Raw genomic sequence first — 23,785 nt, forward strand, 5'->3', positions numbered from 1 at the left:
GAAAATAATAACAAAACAATAAAAATTAATAAAAAATCTACATTAAGATACAAAAAAGAATACAAATTTATCTAGAGCATATTAAATTGGCCATTATTACTAAAGCACAACTTAAATTATGATTATATAAATTAGACATAATCCAAAAATATAATACTTGAATTGGACTTAAATGAACCCTTAATTGAAAATGTGTCATGGAGCTTCGACATCAATTTTGCTTATAAATAAATCTTTGTTACATGAATTCTTATAAAATTAATAAAATTATTATTGTTATTTAAAATTGTTACATGCAATACATGTAAACGTTTACTAGTTATTAATAAAAAAGTGTCTCAAATGTTTATTCCAATTACGGGCTTGTCCCCAACCTTGTGCCAGCCAAGCTTCCCAAGGCCAGCTCAGCTTTCGACCCAAAAGCAGGACTCAAGATGGTAAGCGGTTAAACCAGTCATTTGCACGTGAGAAGCCAGCTCATGATTAATACACGTGGCAGACGTTTGCTGAAAGTTAATGGGCCCCATCGCTCGTTGGGTCCGCCTTGCTTACATGGGCTCAATTAATCCTTTTAACTTATCTTTCAGAAAAATTAATCCTTTTAACTTCATCTTATCGTGTGCATTAAATACATACGAGGAAATAACGGTCATTTTCCTCCACGATCATATTCCATTTCCAAATTAACAACCCGTAACGCCCACGAAGTTTCCGGAACTGACCTAAAAAGCCAAAACTCTTCAAGGTAAAATCGATGACGAATCTCGTGGTTGCACAGGCGTCATTTTATATATTAAACAGGGACATTCTGGTGAACTAAAAAATTCTTCGGACAGTACTACTTGTTTCTAACATCCCCCGATACGTCGAATCTCCAAGGCGATATATCCGAAAACTTGGAATCGTTCCCGATATATCGAGATAAATTCCAATTTATCGCGTGCGTGAAGACTAATCGTAGTAGCTTAGAAAAATGGGATCTGGTCCAAGGGTGAAAATAAAATTATAAAATAATAACAAAATAAGAAAATTAATAACGAATAAAATTAAAAAATGAAAAAATATATAAACCAATAAATCAAAAAACGAGGCTAAAAAGGAAATGTGTAACGATGACTTACTCATCTTCTTCTACTGGTCGTCTCCGTCTTTAACAGGTGGTAATCGTTCCTCGTAAACGTCATTTCTCTCGTGTTTAAAGCTCGGATCTCCTCGTTCGTCCCCCAGAATCGTACATGGAGCTCGAATTGGGAGAGTAATAGAGGAGAATCCTATTGATCGAGGTATGTGTTAGTATAGTAGGTGAATTGAAGGTCTAGATCAGTGAATTTGCTTGTTTTTAGGGTTCTTGACTGTGGTTTCGTGGATTTTGGGTTTTGGTGGGTTTTTTGTTTCTGTTTTTTCTCCTGCTTCAGTTTGATAGAATTTGATGTAGATGTAGCGGGGACGTCTTTGTTTATTGTTCTGGTGCGACTGGGAAAAAAATAGGATTTTGGTTCGTTTGATTAGTTCTTATCAAGTAATTTTGTTATTGTTGTCTTTTTTCCAAGTTTTTCATCGGTTGGTTTCGGTTCATGTTTTTCGGTTTTGCTGGCTTGGTAAACCCGGGTTGATAAAGGTATGATGCCTGATGCTAGGAAAAGCCTTTGGACTAGAAGGAGATAGAAATTTAGAATTTTATTCCTAAGGATTTTTGTATGACTGATTTTTAGGGCTTTTGTGGAAGTTCTGTTCGGAGGAACCGATGCTGAGGAAACTGCAGCATGTAACTTAAGAAAGAACTCAAGATCAAAAATTGTTGCATGCTAGGGTTTTCTTTTGAAGGGCTTTGAGCTTCGTAAACCAGATGCTGAAGAAATAAGAGGACTTGAAGGAGATTATTATATTTGGTTGAGAAGATGGTGGAGGGTCCGAAATTTGCTGGGATTATTGGGAACGACAACAATGAACACAATTACTATGATTTCACATCAGGGTTCTACCATAAAATTGGGGAAGGCTCCAACATGTCGATTGACAGTGTTGGAAGCATGCAGACCAGCAATGCTGGGGGTTCGGTTTCGATGTCTGTGGATAACAGTAGTGTTGGGTCAAATGACTCCCACACTCATATCTTGGGCCACCCTGGGCTGCGTCCAATGAAGATGGACAACAATTCTGTAGGCTACAGTGTTCGTCCAGGAAGAGTCTCACATGCCCTGAGCGATGATGCCCTTGCCCAGGCCCTAATGGATACCAGATTCCCCACGGAAGGGCTACAAAACTATGATGAATGGACAATCGACTTGAGGAAGCTTAACATGGGGACTGCTTTTGCACAGGGAGCTTTTGGGAAGCTCTATAAAGGGACTTACAATGGTGAGGATGTTGCTATCAAAATATTGGAAAGACCGGAGAACAATGCAGAGAGGGCACAGTTGATGGAGCAACAGTTCCAGCAGGAAGTCATGATGCTGGCTACACTGAAGCACCCGAACATAGTACGTTTTATTGGAGCTTGTCGTAAGCCGATGGTTTGGTGCATTGTGACAGAGTATGCAAAGGGTGGGTCAGTTCGACAATTCTTGATGAGACGGCATAATCGGTCGGTACCTTTGAAATTGGCAGTCAAGCAGGCTTTGGATGTTGCTAGGGGGATGGCATATGTACATGGGCTTGGTTTCATTCACAGGGATTTAAAGTCAGACAACCTCTTGATTTCTTCAGACAAATCAATCAAGATTGCAGATTTTGGAGTAGCAAGGATTGAGGTTCAGACAGAGGGAATGACACCAGAGACGGGAACATATCGTTGGATGGCCCCGTAAGATTCTTGATCCTCTCTTCATGGAGATATCTTCTTTTCTCTTAATTATTGGATGGTTCTTCAAGTTACTTATCATTTTAATCAAATAACATGCTTCTGTTGTAAATTACTCTGCTTATCACTTTATCTGTATGTCACCACTTGATGGTTTCAGTATGGTGTAATCAGATTAAAACATTAACATTTTCACAACACAATTTAAGTATGAATATTTTATGCTCCCACAATTCTCTTTGAGTTTTCACTGGCATCATGTCTTCAATGTCTGAGAGTCCTATTTCTGTCTTTGAATGTTTCTCTAGATTTTCCTTCATTTCATTGTTTACAGCTCTCCTTTTCATTCATAGTTATTTCTAGAGGAGTCTATGAAAATGCCTTAATCTCCACTAGCTTATTCAACTTCAGAATTCAGCTGTTTCATCTGCAGATTGGCAATAATTCTTATTTATAATGCCTATTTTTGTGACATCCAGAATCTTCTTTAAGATCAGTTTGAGTATGATACTTGTCTTGAAAAGCCACTTCATATCCCCCAATCGATATTATCGTTTCATCCACCTTTTTAGTTAATTAATGATTTTGTAGGATCTTGATACCTGTTGGTTAATTTAATGAAAAGATGAAAGATTGCAGTACATGAGGTAGCTGGTACCTGTACGTTAGACTTTATTTGGAAAAATACTGTAATTGGTGTAAAGTCACACATTTCTAGATGCCAAATGCAAGAAGAGAAAAGTCAGTTAGAATGATTTAAGTGAAAAGTGATGCATTCAATTGAGGTAACTGGTTTATCAATAATTTTCAAATTCTACAGTAGCATCAATGATAACTACTATGCTTCTTTACTCCTTTTTTTTTCCTTTTCTAACATACCAGCTTTTTCTAGAACGCATAAAATTTCAATATTTGTTTCATATTCACCCTATGATAGGGAGTTTATTTGCTGTCTGTTTTGCATTTGTCCTCCAGATATGAATTACATTAACTTCAGGAACGATACAGAGAACCTAAATCCATGGCTAATGGATTTAGTTGCATTAGTATTCTTAACATTATCTTGCTGATCAGGAAAAAAAAATCGTAATGTTACCTTTACATAGCAGTAGCCAAGGTTGTATAGATGGTCTGAATGGTGATTGCAGAAATGATGTACACAATTTATCATGTAATTTTAGGATTATTTATGTGCATTTTTTTTATAAGTAAAGAGCCATATTCCATTAATTCAAAGATCGGTTACATGAGAATCCCCTTAGAGAGGCACAAGGTGCTGCCTCTCCATAAAGAGTCACATTCCATTTATGTGCGTTTTTTAACAATATACTCTTTTTTTTTTTAAGTTTTGAATTATACATATTTAAGCTATACTTGATTGAGTTACATGAATACTTTATTTCTTAATACGGGATAGTTATTGCAATCATACTGTGATTTTCTTGGGCTATATTTGGGGTCAACACTCATGCTCTGAGTGGTCGACATTGTATGTGTTTAACTGCTATTTTTAATGAAAGTTACTGTTTCCAATAAAAGAAAATACTGTGATTTTCTATGAAAAAGCACATGTTTTCTATTTCTTTTTCTTAGTTTTATTTTATGTTACACTGATTCCTTTTTTTTTTTTTTTTTTTGGGATTAGGCTTTCTTATTTAAAACAAGGTTATCTCTTGTTATTTTCAAAATCATAAGGAAAAAGTGTACTATCTTTTGGAGTCGTAGTTCCACAGTAATATGGATGTAAATAGATGTAAGGCAAGTAGCAATAAGTTATACAACCTTTTTTATAAAATAGTAAATTTGTTGTGTGTGTGCACACACAAACACGAGCTTCTCTATGTTTCTGCCCTACTTCAGCAATGTAGAGGAATATGTATTGAACCCTGCAGTCCACATAAGCTCTATTCCAACTTTAGAGTTTTTGTTTATTAAAAATAGCCTTCCAACTTTTCATTTTTTAATGTAGAAGTTTCTCATAATACTATAACTTATCTAGAACATGTGGTAAGGTCTTTTGGGCTGAAAACTTTTTCAATGGGTTTAGGATAGTGACAGGAATCAGGGGACACATTTTGAGCCCTAAACAACTCTGCCACCTATTCATCAAAAAAAAAAAAAAAACTCTGCCACCTGTTAGATTCCTAGATCATTTAGGGAGGCTTGCTAAGCAACTTAACTAGCAAATATATGGAATTATGGAGTCATGCAAAGATTTTGAATTATTAAGTAGTATAGATTAGCTGAGGAAACCCAGTCAAGATTTAACTGACCAAAATGCTTGGGCTGAATTACCTATGGAGTACCCATATTACATGCCATGTATTAAATACTGGGATGCGATTGCAAATAAACGGACTATACTGGACTCAAATGAAGTGGGAGGTTCTATTGATTTGGAAATAGTGGTTAACAAAGAGGTGGAGGTAAGCAAAACCCTGGGTTTGTTCTTTCTTGGGGGAGAGGAATTTGCAAGGGAAGCTTTTAAGGAGGTGGAAGAAAAGTCAGGTGGGTCCTCAAAGGGTAAAGAGAAGAACAATTTGACAGAATAAGAGGATGTTGTAATTGTAAGAAATGTCGCTGAGGAAATAAACATCAGAGAGGTTGTCACATTAGCAAATCTTCCCATTTACCATGTGGTCCTTTTTTTCCTCTCTCGGTTCCCAAGGAAAGTCCCTCATGTATTTTTCTAGTTGCCCTGCTATCCTAGTTGGGATGCAGAAAGTGGGGAGAGGAAATAAATGGGAAGATTTGCTAATGTGACTCTAATCAATGTAATTCTTCCACCTAGAGTGATGTAATTCCGTTTCCAATCAAGTTGTACTAATCTTATTTAATTTCAATTTAATAAAATTAGTCATATAGCTGATAAAAAATGTAATTGTGTTTCCACTTTCCACAGGGCTAGTTTCCTAGCAAACCTTTCCACTACTGGTTTCCAAAACCCATCGGACCTAGGGTTCCCTCCCAAAGGCAAGCCTAAGTAAATTATAGGCTGGTATCCAACCTCACACCCCAATAACTCAGCAAACCTCAGAAGTTCCCCTTCTTCCAAGTTGATCCCTGCAATTCCACTTTTACTCCAATTAATCCTCAATCTGGACAAACCCATAAAGTTGTCAATCAACAACTTTTAGTTTCTCACCTTTTCTAGATTAACACCCTCACAGAACAAAATTGTATTGTCAGCAAATTGGGGATGGGAAACAGCCACTTGATTTCTACCAATTCTCCAACCCCTAATCAGGCCTTATAAAGCTGCTTTCACCACCATTCTGCTTAAGACTTCTGGTGCTAAGGTGAAAAGGAAGGGCGATAAGGGGTCTCCTTACTTAATTACTTGCTTGGCTGGGAAGAATCTTTTGCCACATGATTGATAAGAATTGACTAATGAACTGAGCTAACACAGCCTTCAACCCGCGATCTCCTTTTTGCTTTGAAACAAGCCTCTCTAGTATTTCTAAAAGAACTTTCCAGTCCATTAGGTCATAGTCTTTCTCTAAATCCACTTTACCCATCAAATCCTTCTCTCCTCTCTTTTTCTTTTCTAACGCTCAGTAGCCACTAAAATTTGATCCACAATCTGCCTTCTTTCCACAAAAGCACCTTGGAAGGATGAGATCACTGAGGGTAAGACCTGCAAAGCCTCTCTGACAGAACCTTTGAAATGATTTTATAGAGATCATTGAGTTTGTTACAAACGTACAACATGTTGGGGCATTCCAACTATACCCAAGTACAAAGATCTATGCTTTTGCTCCCCAAAAAACTGATGTCTATTGACCCCATGCTTATATCAGCCATTAGACTAATATGTCCTTTCTGTTCCTGGTAGGATAAGGGAGATCTTGTATTACTCTTTGACCTGTTCATCAGTGTACATCCTTTTATTTGTTGACTTGTATTTTCCATTCATTTCTTTGGGTGTCTCCTCTCATCCTTTTAGTTGTGTCTCTCTTCTGGGCAGATTTTTAATTGGGTTCTCTCATTTAAAAGGGGTTGCTCATTTATAAAAACAATATTGTATAATGTGTTTTAATTGAATTAATGAAATGAACTTTTAATACACAAAATGAGTTGAATATTTACAACTTTTTTATCTTTACCAGATATTAGCATGAGAATATGTGGTTTTATGATCAGATATTTTAAAGTTGTGCTGTTCTTGTACCTGCTTTGAGATGGCTCCAGTTTGGACTCATGCCTTGTCCAGTTTTTCAAAGGGTCCACATAACATATATTTAGGGCTTAAGAGGCTACTTCCAAAGAATCTAAAACACCAATAGACGTGTTGTTCCTAACTTCTGAAGTTAATTTATTGCTGTTAATTTCCTTGTTAAGGTTTCTAAAGGTTTATAGGTTTTGGTTTGGTTAAATGACATGTAACTAATGTTAGCATTGGCATTTTTCCTTACATTTTGCTGATGCCATTTATTCATCAGTGAACTCATTTTCCTAATGAATATTTGTTCCTCTCGGTTCTCCTCTTTGTACCAAGACATGAGAATGTTGTAAAATGAGCAATTCCCATATTCTTTTTCTGAGCTTTAATCTAGAAACCTGGATCAGCCTGGCAAATATCTATTTTGATCAATAACCATGGTTAAAGGAGATCTAATTAATGGAAAATATCTTGCTTTTAAGATATCACAGGAAGGAACAAAACAGCAAGTACTAACAGCATATAGCTGACAAAAACCAGTTCACAGTTGTTAAAACATGGTAAATATCTACCAATCATAGTTAGGTGCTTGGTACTTCTGCATCGTCACACTAAGTGACATGAAATGCTATAAAGAGATAGGACACTGTTGCATCACTATAGTTCTTTGAACTGTCATATTTCTCTTCCCTAATTTGTAGATTAGCTATTTGCATTTTCAATTTAGTACTTCTCTAATTTTCTTTCAAGTCTCTGGGATTTTACAAACTACTCTTCTTCTGCTTGAATTGTTTTGTAGTAAATCATGCTAAAATAATGGAATTCTGTAGTTTCTGCTTCAGCCAGTGGATCTGCATTGGGTTTGGGGGGGTAAACAACAGGTGGCTTGAAAAATGTAATAATGACATCCTTCCTCCAATATGACGGGTTTGCTTGTTAACAAAGAAGTAAAGATTCCTCTGGTGCAGGATGCATATGAATGTAGACATTTTAATTTTCTTTACTACTAAGCTGAATGTACACTTCAATTTCCATGTACTTCTCTCTTCCAATTGGGGATAACCTATTAAGATGGCTAGGTAATGCCTAAGCATTTTGGCCTGAAAAGGCAAGTTGATGCTTAGGCAACAACTAAGCACTGTGAGGTGACAAAAGTGAATGAAATCTTTGTTATATAATGCCAATACTTACCTTGGCCTCACATGCAAATTAACGTGCCACTCAAACTAGTAACTATACATCTATTCATAATGCATTTATATAACCATCTGAAGTATTAGGGAATTTTATGTTAGTTATACTCAGCTCAACTACCCTGTCTGCCATTGTGCTATATCAAGAGCCTTGTTTCCTGCCAAATTTAAGTAGCTGGTTATTTTTTTCTATTTTAGCCCATACTTTTTTCGGCCTTCCCCTTTCTCATTTAGAGCCATCTACTTTTTTTTTATATCTTTTAGAGCCATCTACTTGCACCAAGTTTATGCACATGTACAAATAATCCCAGTCAACTTTCCCTTATCTTGTCATCGGTAGAGGCTACTTTTAAGTCCTATCTAATGTGCTCTTTTCTAATTCTGTCCTTTCTAGATTTTTCACATTCATTTTCTGAATATGTTTTTTATAGTGCTGGTCTTATAGCTATTTTGTACTTCTTTATTGTATGCAATTTTTAAGAATTGCAATGTGAAGAATGAATTGCATACAACAATTATAAAAAAAAAAAATGAAATGCATACAACAAAGTGCTAAGCACCCTTTTGTTTTAGGCTAGCTTCTGCTACCTAACTCAATTCCTTACAAATTTGAAGCAAGAATTGGGAAGCTTACTCCCAAACGAGCTGATCCCTGTTCACCCTATGCTTGACCATTGCATCAGCCAAACTGCTGTCATTTGAACCTTAATGAACTAGCTAAAAACTTTCCTCAAACTATGTCAATATTGTTATTAGCCTTGGCTATTGTTCTTTAACCAGCATTCCATCTTTTGAGGGCTAGGATTTTGGGGTTGGAGTGGAAGATAACTGTCTTAATGATATCGTGGGATGTATTTGTGAAGGAAGGATATGAATATGGTGCCAAACAAAGAATCTAAGTTGATAGTTTTTGATGGCTCAAGGGAGTTGAAGTAATTGAATCTTGTGGAAAGCAATTTGTTTGAAGAACAGGATGAGTTTGTCCTATCGCAGCATTTGTCCATAAATGAAGTGCTTTCAAAAGATTGATCAAGAAAATCCCTGTCCCTTGGAATTTGGGAAGATTAATACTTGTGATTTGCTACAAAAAAGAAGGCCAACCAAGTGCCCTCATGTTCGCATCCTTTGTTTGGCTAGTGGTAAAACCCTTCCTAATTTCTTGCTCTTTTGTGTCTTGCATTTGGGATTTCTTTTCCTCACTCTTTGGGTGCAGATTGGATCCCCCATAAGATGTGGGCAGCCTATTTAGTTCCAATTTTCTGCGGCAACAGAAAAAAGAAGGGCAAAATGCTTATGGAGGGTAACAAACATAGTTGTCAAGGCGCCTAGGCAATGGAATCTGAAAGCATAAATTTAAAGATCCCTACTTCTCCTAAGCTACTTCATTAGTCTTTTTATACTAACCAATATACCTTTATACTAATAAAACCATTCAAATGAGTAATTAACTATAAATTCCATATGAAAACATAAACATACCATGATAAATACATCATTTGCATAGTATATTAATTTCAATGTTTAATAACAAGAAATGCAGTGAGAAAAAGAGAAAAATAAGGGGGCTCTGTTTCGTTCCCAAAAGAAAATTCTTAAAAAAATAAGAAAATAAAAATGTGTGAATAATAAGACCACTTGGACTGTGTTTGAGGGACAGAGACCCTATTTCAGATCAATAAAAAGGTTGAATGCAGCTCAATAAAGGAGAAAAATAAGGGGACGGAGCCCCTGTTTCGTAAAAAAATAAATAAATAGTGCAAAAGTACAGGAAAATATTTTGAACGTTGAAGCGCAACCCTGTCTTTTCTTCTCAGTCGTCAGTTTTTCTGTCTTCTCTTCTCAGACTCGGTTGAAACAACAGAAACTTAGTCATTGGTCTTCTCTGTCTCTTCTCTTCTCAATCTCGGTTCAGAACTGAAACCCAAAAAACTTGTAGCATATGCATACTTTTAATAAAAGAATAATTATCTTAATAAAGAAGGTAACATACAACAGGGTGTATGTTAATAAGATAAAACCAACCAATAAAATGATATAAATATACATAAGAATTAAAAAGATAAAACAAATATATATGGGTAATATGAAAACCATATTGGTGTTAGGTGAGGTGACCTCCAAAAGTCTCCCAGTTGCCCGCCTAGGCGTCGCCTTGACAACTATGCTAACAAGAGCAGCTGTAGTTTGGGCCATTTGGGAAGAAAAACATCGAAGGATTTTCATTGAAAAGAGCAGATCTAGAGGTGTAAATCGGGCCGTGCTGCCCGCAGCCCAACACAGCCCAGCCCAGCACGACCCATATATATTATTTATATATTATATATATAAATATATATTTTATATATTTTATATATAGTTATATAATATTATATAAATTATAATTATATAATAATATATAGTATGTAATATATTAATAAAATAAATATTTTTTAATTTTATTATACTAATTTATTTAATTATTTCATATATAAGCAATTTTATACACAAAATTCATATAAAATTAAAATTTTAAGTCTTTTGTCAATTTTTTTAAATAAATAGCTTTGGCCTGATGCACGGCCCGACCTAGCCCAAGGCTCGGCCCATGGGCCAGCCCGGCCCGCAGCACAGCATGGGCCCACACCGGCCTGGGCCGTGGGCCGTGCTGGGCTGATCCCCAAATTTTTCACCGGGGAGAGTGGCACGGCCTGTGACAGCCTGCGGGCCAGCACGGCATGGCCTGCACTTTGCGTGGGCCACCCACGGGCCATGCCGTGGCACGGCACAGCCCACTTTACACTTCTAAGCAGATCTAAGGAGAAAATAATTGAAACAATAAAAATCAGATCTGCTCACTGGGTAAAAACAGTAGATTTCTTCAAAGATGTCAACAAATGGCATAATAAGAAAATGGAAGGAAGTGGCACAAATGGATTTGCATAGAGAATTTGTCAAAATGGATTGGAAACCACCAGAGCCAAACAAATTGAAGCTGAACTTTGATGGTAGCTCCTTCAGGAACCCAGGGAGGGCTGGAATATGGGGGAGTATTCAGAAACCATCATGGAGAAATTGTGGCACTGTTCTCAGGACCAATTGGGTATGGAGACTTGGTTCAGGTAGAGATACTGTCACTCCTGCAAGGGTTGAGATTAGCAGTACAGTTAGAAACTAGAGAGCTGGAAGTGGAAGGGGACTCACTTTTGGTCATCTCTTGGGCAAAGCAAATAAACTTAGCACCATGGAAGTAAAGATTTTCTTTCAGGGAGATTGACTCACTAGCTAAGAGCTTTAACTCTACTTTTGGGTGGACTAAAAGGACAGCAAATGGATTGGCAGACACTCTAGCAAAACAGGGAGTTGATAGGCTTTCTCTTTTTTGGGCAAAACTGTAGCTGGCTGTATCAAAAAAAGAGGGTTAGCGATCCTTGTTTTATGGGAACTTTCAATTTTGTTATACGCTGGAAAGTACTTATAATCTGTTATTAAACTAATAAAAATCCTTCTTGCTGTTCCAGAATAAAAGATTGATCAAGAAAAAAGAAGTTTCAAAAGGCAAGGAGGAGAGCCTAGGTATTAGGCATTTAGATTTGTGTATGGTGTCTTGAAGGTGGAGGTACAAGAGATGGGTTTTCGGAAGTTCTTGTAGACAGATTGAGAATTGATTAGGTTGTAGGAGTACTAAATCCAGCTCTCAAGGACAGTGTTTGAGTTAAGGACAGGTCATCTTCTCTAGACAGTGTTGAGACATAAGGAAAGGGGTAGTTGATTGGGGATATGTATCAAAACATGCCAAAAGTCAGATTGATATGGATTGGGGATGATGTGGTTATTTGTAGGAACTTGGGTGGTCTATCTCCTTGTATGGTAGCTGATGGAAATGCAAAATGGAGTTCAGGTCAACGTGAGGCAGGCAGAGAAGATGGTCGAGAGGTTGAAGGTTTTGAATGCGAGCATAGTGGGATGATTTGTTTGCGTTGAATTGGAAAAGGAAAAGGTGGATGCCTGGGTGGTGCTTGAATGGCGTGAGAGAGTTTTGGGTGTGTGAAAGCTGAATAGGGCCTTGTATTTTTTTTTTTCCTTCTTTGATGAATATGAGGCCTTGTTTTTGTTTATGTTTCACACAAGAAGAGATGCAACATGGGGTTTTGGAGGCAGAAGGGAGAGGATTAGGAACTGTGACCTAAGGCTAAGCTGGTGGTTCATGGCAGTAGGGATGATTCATAATGGATGGAGAAGAAGTGCATTGTGGATTGGAATTTTGGGAATTCCTTCACATGCTTGGTGCTTGTTGACTTTCAAGGAGATTGGGGATTACTGTAGTAAGTTCCTGAGGTTCAATGACAGGAATAGGTGGGAGAAAACGAGAAAGTGAATGTTGCAAGGATATCAGTGGAAGTTGGAACTGGAAGATGCCTCTGCCTCTGAAGGGGCTATTGGGGGGGGGGGGGGTGATGGCAGAAAGGTGGAAAAAAATTGCTGGTCAGGAGATAGCAAGAGGCAGGTGAACAGCGAAGTGATAATTGGAAGGTTAGGTGTAGATTTGGGTTGGAGAAGGAATTTATCTGACAAGGACGAAGTTACTGATATGTTGGTGGTGTTGAAGAAGTGTTGAGGTTCAAGTCCCATATTGTGCATGCCACTAAAAGTCTTCTCTCAGTTGAAAGAGGGCTTGGTTGGGGCAGGTTCTACTAACTAGTACAAAAGATTGTATAAGAGAAAGGGAGCAAAATTCAAAGGCACGAACCAAGAGGCCACTAATGGGCTGGCTCAGGAACATCAAACGTCTATTAAGATGGAGAACCAGTTGATGATGTTACCTGATGGGGAAATAAAGACAAGAAAAGAGCCTGCGGAGAAGGAAAAGGAGGGTGGAAGTGAAGCTGAAAAAAGAGGTGCAGAGGTTTCATTAGAGTGGAAAGAGAAGAGAGGAAGTGTGGAGATTGAGAAGCTGGTTGATAAGAATGTAGAGGTTGGCAAGTGTTTAGGTTTGTTATTTTGGGGTGGAAATGCATTTTCCAAGAGCCTTTGAAGAGTTTGAGAGGAGGAAGAAGAGAGGATGAAAAAAGCTATATTAAGAGAAGGAGGAGAGGCTTGGAATGTAGTGGTGATGCTGTTGATGGGGGGGGTGTCTCTTTCTTTTATGAAAACGAAAACAAAAAAGTGGTGAAGTGGTGCTGATTACCAAATGGGAAGGTTGTTGGGTTTGGTCTCTTTCTGTTAAATGCTGGGCTGCTGGCTTGTTTTTGTTAGTTGTTGGGCATGGTGCCATCTTAGCACCTTGCTTTGGTGGCTTATTTTTTTTTATTCACTATAAAAAAATACATGTAACCAAGATTTTTTCTGCTGAAGAGTGGGTTCTCTGGTCCAAGAGCATGTTTGAACTTAAAAGGTTTGTAAGAAAAAGGGTGAATGGGATAGTAGAACTTGGATGGTCTGTCTGATTTCAGAAAATGTGAGAAGATAAAAAGGTGATGCCATCTGAATTTGAAGTTATAAATGGTCCAAGTGACATTAATATTGGACCTAAAAATGATAATCCAATGTGGAAATTCAGGAAAAAAACACGTGTCAAAGTTGGCAGTATGCATATCTGATGATAATAGTAAGAGTGATGACAATGAAGATATTGGAGAAGACAGCGAGGAAGAATCAAATCATCAAAAGTATAATGATGAGTTTCTATTTGACAAAGTTAGAAAGACAGAGAAGAAGATAAGTTTTTTAGTTTTGATAGGTTACTGTCCACATTATTGACGTATAAGTTTTATAAGGTTTACAATAAATGGTGCCAAGCATCACAGATAGGAAGAGAGATTTAGAGGAGGTGATTGATAGAGAAGTTCAAGGTTGGAACCATCATGGAACCGGAGAACAGAGCATTATTTCTATGTTCTCCGGTCCTGTGGAGGAGGGTGATGTGGCCAGGGCAGAGCTTCTAGCTGCAGTATATGGGGTTGAGAAGGCCAAAGAGTTGGGGATCAATAGACTGATCATCGAGGTAGACTCAAAAACTGTGATAAAATGGTTGCAGAAAGGGAAAGGAATGACCTGGCAGCTGAAGAATGATTTCAGAAGGTTCAAATGGATGTCAAGGAATATGTCAATTCAGGTGGGTTGGGTTAGGAGATCGGCCAACAGTTTGGCTGATAGCTTAGCAAAGCAAGGGGTTCAAAGAACAGATATGTTTTGGGAACATTTGTAATTCTGTCCTGGGTTAGCTTCTATGCTGAGATCTTTGCAACTTCTTGTTGTATCCTAAAGCATCTTAATTAATGAAAATTTTCAGAGTTATTGATAAAAAAAAAAAAGAATTGGTTAGATGGTTGAAGGGGAGGTTGGAAAATTAATCGTATATGGGAGGATGAGGATTGTGGGTTGGATTGAATAAAATATTTAGGTATATGGGCTTGCTTTAAGGGGATATTTGGAAGTATGTTAGGTTTGTGATCATAGTTGTTGAGTATTCTAATTCATAGTTGTCAAGGTGATGCCTAAGTGACAAGGCACCCTTTGAGGATCACTTTGCCCAATTGCCTACATATTTATACACCACATAATGTTTGTATATTCTATGTTATTAATAGAATTAAAGTAAAATTTTCCTTTAGTCTCATTGGTATATGCTGGCCACATGATGCCCCAGATGTACCTCTTTAATTCTATAGTCTGATCACACAACCACTCTATAGGCAACATCCTCTTGAGCTTCTCTTTGTTGTGGATAATTGATCGAAGGTTCCTGAAAATATTAGTTTGGGGTATCTCTTGATCATCGATGACCAATATTGTTACTACTTTCCATCTTAGTGTGACTTATTTTGAAACGTTTGGATTCTGGAGCATCTTCAATTGTTCTTTCTTTGCACTATGCCCGTCTTTAATCTTATTAATTAATATTCTATTGTCAGCAAGCAACATACACCATCAGATCCCTGTGGAGTACACTGAAAGGCAAGTGATGTGATTGCAACCATAACCTTTCAAAATTCTAAAATCTCTTTAATAGAACTCTTTAAACTAAACTGACCTTTTTTTTATGACTAACCTATTCCTATGGCAGCAATAAACTAGAAGGTAACTTTCAAAAATTTCAAACTGATCAACTGATTAGTAAAAACTCAAATTGACCAAAATTCATATCAACAAGAAATTTTTTGTATTTCTTCTATGGGGAATGATCGAAGTCTTTGCTTTAGCTTGCTTTTGTTCTGATGGACATTTCATTGGCTTTATATTGTTTTATTTGTTGTTGCTACATCTTTATTTTTTTTATCAGTTCATGAAATTAAGGTTGGAAGAAATGTGTCTTTCTTTGAGGTTTCCAAAAGGTATTGAACTCGTTATGCCAAGATGATATTGCTGCATCAGGTGGCCTAGAATTGGTAGTGGGGATCTGTGGTTTTTTCATATAAGGCTCTTGCATGAGGAAGGAATGGATCATTTTGATGGATCTGGAGATCAACCAACTCTTTGGCTAAAACTTGACTAAGTTGCACTGGGGTTCATCCTTTCCTGCATAGTGTCAGATTCTTTGTTTTTCTTGTTGCCTCTTATTATGAAAGGTTCTATTTGGTCTTGTTTTGGATATTATTTAGCTTGTACTTCCTATGTTATTCTTTAATTTGTATTTCTTATCATTCTTTGAATGAATAAAGCTCCTAATATCATTAAAAATGGTTTGAAAGAGGAGGCAGGAGGTTATTGTTTCAATCTTGAGTAGTGGTTATATGATACATCTTTTGATCACTCATATGCTAATCTAATGGCTTGTAGTTGGATTTGTTATGGATTAGTAATTCAAACCCAAGCCATTGACCTTCCTACTTCACATTCCAGTTCAGTGTCTTTCCTCATTGCCCATTCATTAGTTTGAGGGCAAATCTGAAGTTTGTGACTTCTAACAACTTCATTTCTTGTTTGGTTTATTTAACCTCATGTTGTGAGGCAACTAAAGTTTTGGAATAGATGATACTTCTCCTAATTTTACTCTTCAACGATATACTGTTAGTAGATATTTTATACCGCTGATTTAAAACTTGAATTAGAGATTGGAGTAAAACATCAAAGTAGGTTGGTCTGGGGTCCTCAAACGATGATAATAGTTATTATTACAAATAGTGAAAGAAATAATTTAAGAAAGTGAAGATAAACACATAAAATTAGAAGGAGCTAGTTCATGGTTTGCTCTTTCTATGAAATGTTGATTTATGGTCATGCATGCTCACATGTCAAAGAAAAAGGTTTGGTCCTTTCTGAACCTCCCAAGTGGAGGCAGTTACTTGGTTAGTGGCACTAGATGGGATATTAATAGTTCTTTTTGAATGAGATGGGTTATCAATAATGGACCACCAATGATGGTTAAGTTGGGTTATGTAGTTCATGTGGTTTGGAGGAAGAGAACAAGACTGCCTATTCTGATAGTGCCTCTTAGGCAAAGGATACCTGGAGCTTCTTTTTCATGATCATCATAATGGTGGATTGGGGTCTCCCAGGTAGGTCTCTTGAAGTTATTCAAGAGTGGCACATCTTCAAAGACAAAGAGCAAATAATGATGTTCATTGAAGTTGGCCTTGTGGCTTTTATGGCTTGGAGGAGGATGATGGTTGACATCAGTGCTAGATATCTGGGGCTGCTGCTTCTATATTTTTAAGGTGGATTAGCAACTCCAAAATAGATCTCCTGAAGTTATCCAGTGACCCTCCATCTCCATTGAAGACAGACTGAAATGGAAGTTTTTCTTGTTTACAGTCTTCCAAGTTCCAACAGATCTGGAAAGCAAGCAAATTGAATAATCTTTTGATACGTCTACCGTGAAACATAAATGTCAGTGTCTGTGGAAATGCTCTTCATCCAAATATAGGAAACATGTTGGAAATGTCAGAAATGTTGTATGAAAAATATATTTATCAAACAAAAATCTATGAAAATATTGTAAAAACTACAAACATTAAGGAAACATTGTAAAATATGTGGAAATATAAATGGTATTTTTGAAATGATAAAAAGAAGAACAGGTGCACCCTTTTAAATTATTATTTTGTTCTTAACCATCAAAGTAAACAAATAAATTGACATTAGTAGGCAAAATAATGTGCTGAAGTCTATAGCAAGACAAAAAAAAAAAAAACTTGCAGAAAAATGCAAATGGTTCTAATAGATCAACCAAATAATCTATTACCTAAACATCATAATCATCGTTTTCATTGTTGTTGTCATTGTCCAAGCCTTATCCCAACTATATGGGGTCAGCTACAAAAATCCTGTTTCGCCATTCCATTCTGTTAAAAGCCATATCCACTGTTAAATCATTGGCACTTAAATACATTTTTTTTACTACTACCCATGTCCTTTTGGTCTACCCCTAGCCCTTCTAGCCCCTTCAACTTGCAACAAATCACTTCTATGCACATGAGCAAACCATCCAAGTCTACTTTCACTCATTTTATCACCTATTGGGACTACACCTATCCAAAAAGAATTTCAAGTTATCCTAATCTCCATCATGCTGGGCAATAATACTGCTGCTCTATATATTTACAATATTGTTGCCAACTCCTCATGTTACAATACCATCTCATGTACTTGAGTACTCCACGTATTATTGATAGTTTTCAAGGGGAATGTCTATTCTAGTAACATTCATGTCAGAACCCACGGAAATGGAAATGTGTCGTAAAAACATTAGGAAATATGTTGATGTTTTATTCCATGTCTCTGATTTTTTCTTTTGCTAATATGCCAAGTATTTTCTCCGGTATTATGGATTGAGCCTTGGCGCTGAAAGAATTAATGATGTGATAAAACCAATTTAATTAGAATTCGCACAGGATTGTAAAGCATTAATTGGGTTTTGTAATTGAATTAATGGGCTCTTTTTCTATGAGGATACTTTATCTTCTTCATGTTTAATGAATTCTTTTTTCTGTTATTGATAAAAAAACGAGGATACTTTATCTTATTCGTCTTCCTTTCTTTAATTTAATGGATTTATTTCATTGTTAATAAAACAAGGTGTAGGTAAAACACCATTAGGTTAAAGAAGTAAATTGGTTATTATATTATTACATTCTTAGTTTGTAATTTAATGTTTAAGGATAAAAATCTTAAAATGCCAACTATTATTGAGAAGAGAAAATAGCAAGTTAAGAAACTGAAGGAATCCCAAGGCAGGATATGGAATACCCAAGGGTGGTAGATACATCTAGAGAGGATTGGAGAAGAATCAAAGATGGGATCCAAAGAGGGCAGATTAAATATACTTATTAATTATTGTTGGGAGGAGTGATTTGGTTGTGTTTCTTGGAGACAATCGTCTCCTAGGTTTGTGGTAACCATCTTTGTGTGGTGGTTTGTGGTATGTGATTTTTTTCCTTCTTTTTTTTTTGTGTATTTGTGCTAGACTTTGAGGGTGTAGTTGTTAGTTTTTCTTTGTATATCAGAGACTAAGTAATCTTTCCTAGGGATTGGGTGTAAATGGGTTTTAGTTATTTATTTTCCCTTGATCTGCCTCCTTTTGTATAAACCTCAGTGTTATAAAAGCAAGAAGTGCAGTTAAAGTACAAGGAGTACCTAAAGCCTGAAGAACAAGGCAAGGAACATTCCGAACAATGTTTGGTGATGAATACAATCAGCCTGGGGAGAGGTGAGAGATTCACCTCAACCAGCAGCAAAGAAAGAGGAAAAACAATTACAACTGAGCCCAGAAAAGCTGATCCCTATTAACCCCCTGCTCGATTTCTTTTGGAAATTGAAGCTTGTATGTTTTAAATGATGTGTGTGTGTGTGTGTATAAAGGGGATAATAGTGGGTCTTTAAGTTTTGTTAAGAAGGTAAGTTGGAAAAGGTCAAATGCCTCATTCTGCCAACATTTTGGCCAGGGGGACCAATGGGGATATACATTCTATGTTGGTCTACATCTTTAATTGGCATAGGAGTTGAGTATTTCAGTCTGTATTCTGAGTTTGGCAAGGTCTTTTGTTTCTTTGCATTTGTTTGTTGTCTAGGGTTCTCTTTATTTAGCCTCCAGGAGATTCATGCCCCTCTTTTTTCTCCTTGCAAATATTTTTCATGTTATGGTCATGGTTGTCAAGGTGTGTAGGTGATTCTGGACAACAGTGGGGCAGCTAGGCAACACTTGGGTGATAAGAATTTTATAAAATAAAGAGCTAACTTTTGGCTAGTTCCAAAGTTTTATATACCATTCAGCAGAAAATAGCAATTCTCGTCATTAATTAAGAATATTTTCTCTCAGTGGATTGGTGAAACAGGATTTATGTAGCCGACCCCATATAGTTGGGATAAGACATGGACGATGATGAGATTTTCTTTCAAAATAGGGAAATCATCATATCTGAAAGATAAAAATATTTGACATATATTAATTTCAATATTTTTTAAAAATATTAATATAATAAGTAATTAAAAAAGCAATTTTATATCAATTAGAAACTATAGGAGGCTATAGTTTTCTACGATATAAATTTAGGGTAGAGAGCAAAAATACAAAAAGAACAAGGATGGAGCTGCTGTTTTATATAATGTATGTGCACGCACGCGTGTGAGAGGAATGATATCGTAATATGGCGCCTGCCTTGTCATTTTTGTTGCCTAAGCATGCATCTTGTTGCTACAAGTCAAGACGTAAGAATAAAAGGAAATGATTTAATGACCATAATTTAACAAGATGCATATGCTTGGGACAAGGCTATGATGATAAGGATGATTCATACACATATTAATAAAACGTAGCAATATATCATAATATGGCATCTGCCTTGTCATTTTTGTTGCCTAGGCAGGTCCTAGTTGCCTAAATGGGAGTCTTGTTGCTACAAAACAAACAAGGCATTTAGGTAGGTCACCCAGTCAAGGGCGCTTAGGCAATACCTTGAGAACTATGGTTATTGGTTATGATAACTGGATTTGAACATGGACATAGACACTATGGGAAATGGAGCACAACTCCATTTTCCAAGATCCAATACATGGATATGGAACTCAACATCCTTTTATGCTTCTTCCATGCTTCTATATCTAGTTTTTGAAGGTTAGTGATGCAAGAGGCAGAAGCAAGGAAAGAATTCATGGGGAAACAAACCAATTTTATTTTTGGGTTATAGGATGTTAGTACTGTTTTTATTTTTTATTTTCTAGTTGTGGATTAAAAATAGGGTTCTGTTTTTCAGATTTTTATTGATATTTTGAAATTACTATTCACGGTAAATCTCGGACTTACTATTTAAAGTAGTTTTAGTTGGATTAGGAAAGTGTTATTAGAATTTAGGAGTTGGAGTCCTTATTTAAGTGTCCTAATAGTCAGAAAAGAGACATCCAAGTTGGTAAGTTGAGTTTATAAATAGAGTCTCTTGTAATTGGATTTGAAGAGGAGTGATTTGAAGAAATAAAGATTGGTTTAGTTTGTTGTCAGAAGTTTTTCTCTTTTTTTTCTCCTCTCTCTCTTATTTCTTCTGTTAAGTGATCTGTCTCATTCTACTTGTTTAGTGAATTCTGGTTGTTTAGTGCATTCTACTTGCTTTCTCATCCATATTCTTCATCTCTAATCATCCACGTCCCCTCATTTATCCCCACAAAGCCCATCACCGGATCCTAATTTGGTAGGACCCCTACCCGTTCTACATCACTAAGTGTCATTGGACATGAAAATATGTTGGTTTTTTATGGTATGATTTGTTAGAATACACCAATTTACATATTTCAAAGGTCTTAGAATTATAAAGTACACAAGAGTCTGTGCATTATCTAATGATGTATCAAGTATGTGTCATGTTTGATGCCAGTACGCTAGGCATGTACAAGCATCCAGGTTTATTGATAATTGGATAAAAACTTGGAGTTGCCTTCACTAAAACCTTTGAAGCTTGTAAAGTGAAATTTGAAATTGTTCTTTTATTAATTAAGAGACAAACAAAACAAATTCATATAGTGAAGGTCTTTCCAAGCCTAAAAGGCTAAAGCAAATAACATATTTGCCTGATGTATTTTTGTTATAAGTCAGGAATCTCTAACTTAAATATGATATTTAATTTTAATTAATAAAAGGAGAAAGTCCATGATAAATAATAAATCCTCAAATGAATTTGTGTTTGTATTTCTTTATAATGCAAAGTTAATCACTCTATTACCATTTTTTATCAATAATAGAAACCTTTATTAAATATCATTAAAGAAACAGATTCAAGAAAGCAAGGGCAGAGGTAAACTCTCTTAACCCTCCCTGAAAAGAAAATCAAATTACTACAAAGCCCAAAACAAAGTATCCCTTCCCACCCCTTGCTTTGTAAGTGTACCAGCAAAAGAATTAGCACGTCTCTTTACCCACTGCAACTTTATCTCCATTCCCTGGGTCAGCCACTTCTGTTTTTCATTAGCAAATTTCCAAATTCCATTCTCCTCTTTTTGTAGCCAACCTATGACCAGCTTTGGGTCACCTTTTTTTGTAGCAAATTACTCTATTACTGTAGAGAACACTAATGTTTACCTCACTAAGGTGGTCCCCACTGTTTGTGTGTCAGCAGAGGATTAGTTCCTTATGATAAGACTAGTCCTAATCTTATCATAAGGAACTAATCCTAATCATAACTTATTGCTGACATACGAACAGTGGGGACCACCTTTAGTGGGGTCCACATTAGTGTTCTCTACAATTACCATTTCTTCATGCATATTTATGTAATGGTGTATATTATTAGCCCTATATTCTTTGTATTTTTTTTGTTTGATGTATATTCTTCATATTTAATTAGCTATTTTGGTTATGTAGTGAGTTTTAAGTGTGTACTCGTTCTTATTCTACCATTTTCAAAAGTTCATTTTTTAGTAAGAACTTATGTGATGGCATATTATTTATGCCCTTTGATATTAAAGGCAAATATAGTACAATTACAAGAATTTCCTTGTAGTCAAAAGAAAGAAATACAAAAGGAGTATACACAGATTTAAATATTCGTACCTTATCTGCTTTACACTAAATCCTATGTTTCCTAATATGGCTATAAATTGAGTCTTATTATGAATGGATGCTTCTGTTACTATTTTCAAAAGTTTATCTTATATTTACATTTTTTTTAAATATCTCCATGCTGGTGCCCTGGAAGCTTTCATTAGACTTCCCATGAATTAATTCCCTTTTCACATTTACCAGAATTTTCATTCAAACTGATGTTTGAAGCTTCTGTTTTGCAACTAGAGATAGTAAGAAATTTTTTATCCTTGCATTTTCCAGGTTTAGATTCAGTCTGAAAGCTATGGTTTAATTGGTGTGCAGATCCAACCTTCGGTTCTTTGAATCTTTCCATTCTTGAAAAAATGACAGTTTAAAGTGAACCAAATTGACTTGTTTTTGGTGAAACACTCTCCGTATATTGTTGATTGACCTTTAATTATTTTTCTTGGGATCAGGATCCAAAACACAACAGTTGTTTTCATTATTCCAATTTGTTTTTGTTGTGAAATAGGTGTTTTTTCTTTTTCCTGCAAATGCTGAATGTTTATTTTGCTTTGTTTCCAAACAAATTATGTTTCCAGATTTGTTGTTGATTGATTGCAAATAATTTCCAATTGGGGCTACTTGAGTGCTTCTATTGTTTGCTATTGCAGAGAGATGATCCAGCATAGGCCATACACACAAAAGGTTGATGTGTACAGCTTTGGAATTGTTCTGTGGGAGCTCATCACTGGCATGCTTCCCTTCCAGAATATGACAGCAGTGCAGGCAGCATTTGCCGTTGTGAACAAGGGTGTCAGGCCTATTATCCCTAATGACTGTCTTCCTGCACTAAGTGAGATCATGACACGCTGTTGGGATGCCAACCCCGAGGTTCGCCCTCCATTCACTGAGGTTGTTAGGATGCTTGAGAATGCAGAGATGGAGATCATGACTACTGTCCGCAAGGCCCGTTTCAGGTGTTGCATGACACAACCAATGACAGCTGACTGATCCAGAATCAAGATAAAAAAAAAGAACAAAGAAAACAGGAAAATGGAAAGATAAAAAATGCAGAAGGTGATTTTATGTGAGCCCTGTGTATCTACCAGTCTTCTTTTTTCAGATGGGAAACAAAAATGAATTGTTACAAGGACTACCAGTCTCCGGTTTCTGGTATGTACTGGGCTTGATTCTGGTATCTACTGGTTTCTGGTTTCTGGTTTTATTTTACTGGACTGCTGTTTCTGAAGTAGTAGTAGAGGAGATTGATGTGCATCCTCCCTTTCTTGTTATATGTGGGCCTGCATTCTTAGTTGCTTTGCTTTTAACAAAAGCAGGTTCTTTACCGGATTACTCTGCTTTTTGTTTGCTGTTGGATGGTGGTGTCATTGCTGTACTAAGTTATTCGCAATTTACAGTCTGTTATCATTTCTTTTCTCCTCTTTCCTACACTGGTCTTAGTCATTCCAAACATCAAACCTGAATTAAAAGGAGTTGCCAATGACAATACCATCTACATTACTCTTTCCGTGCGTTTAAATTTTGGAAAAATTAGTTGTGGTATGACACCATAGTATAGCTAGGCATGTCCATGTGCATTCATTATGCATAAGGGACAAATAGATGAATAAGAAAGAAATCATTGAATATTTAGCCCTGTTTTTCCCAGTATCTTTGTGGTGGTTAGTCACGTTAGAGCTGCC

At 36.4% G+C, this 23,785-nt stretch overlaps 1 protein-coding gene across 1 annotated transcript; it reads left to right on the plus strand.

Moving 5' to 3' along the window:
• The first annotated feature begins 1,072 nt into the window (after nucleotides 1-1,072).
• Nucleotides 1,073-23,519, plus strand: LOC148853084 (serine/threonine-protein kinase STY13-like). Its single transcript, XM_088944256.1, has 3 exons — nucleotides 1,073-1,283; nucleotides 1,713-2,803; nucleotides 22,754-23,519. Exons 2-3 carry the CDS (start codon nucleotides 1,899-1,901, stop codon nucleotides 23,091-23,093), a joined length of 1,245 nt encoding a protein of 414 aa, XP_088800382.1. The 5' UTR covers nucleotides 1,073-1,283; nucleotides 1,713-1,898; the 3' UTR covers nucleotides 23,094-23,519.
• The last annotated feature ends 266 nt before the right edge of the window (nucleotides 23,520-23,785 follow it).

This window comes from Nelumbo lutea, chromosome 5, assembly GCF_056320005.1.
Source record: "Nelumbo lutea isolate HS-2025 chromosome 5, American lotus-T2T, whole genome shotgun sequence".
Lineage (NCBI taxonomy): Eukaryota > Viridiplantae > Streptophyta > Magnoliopsida > Proteales > Nelumbonaceae > Nelumbo > Nelumbo lutea.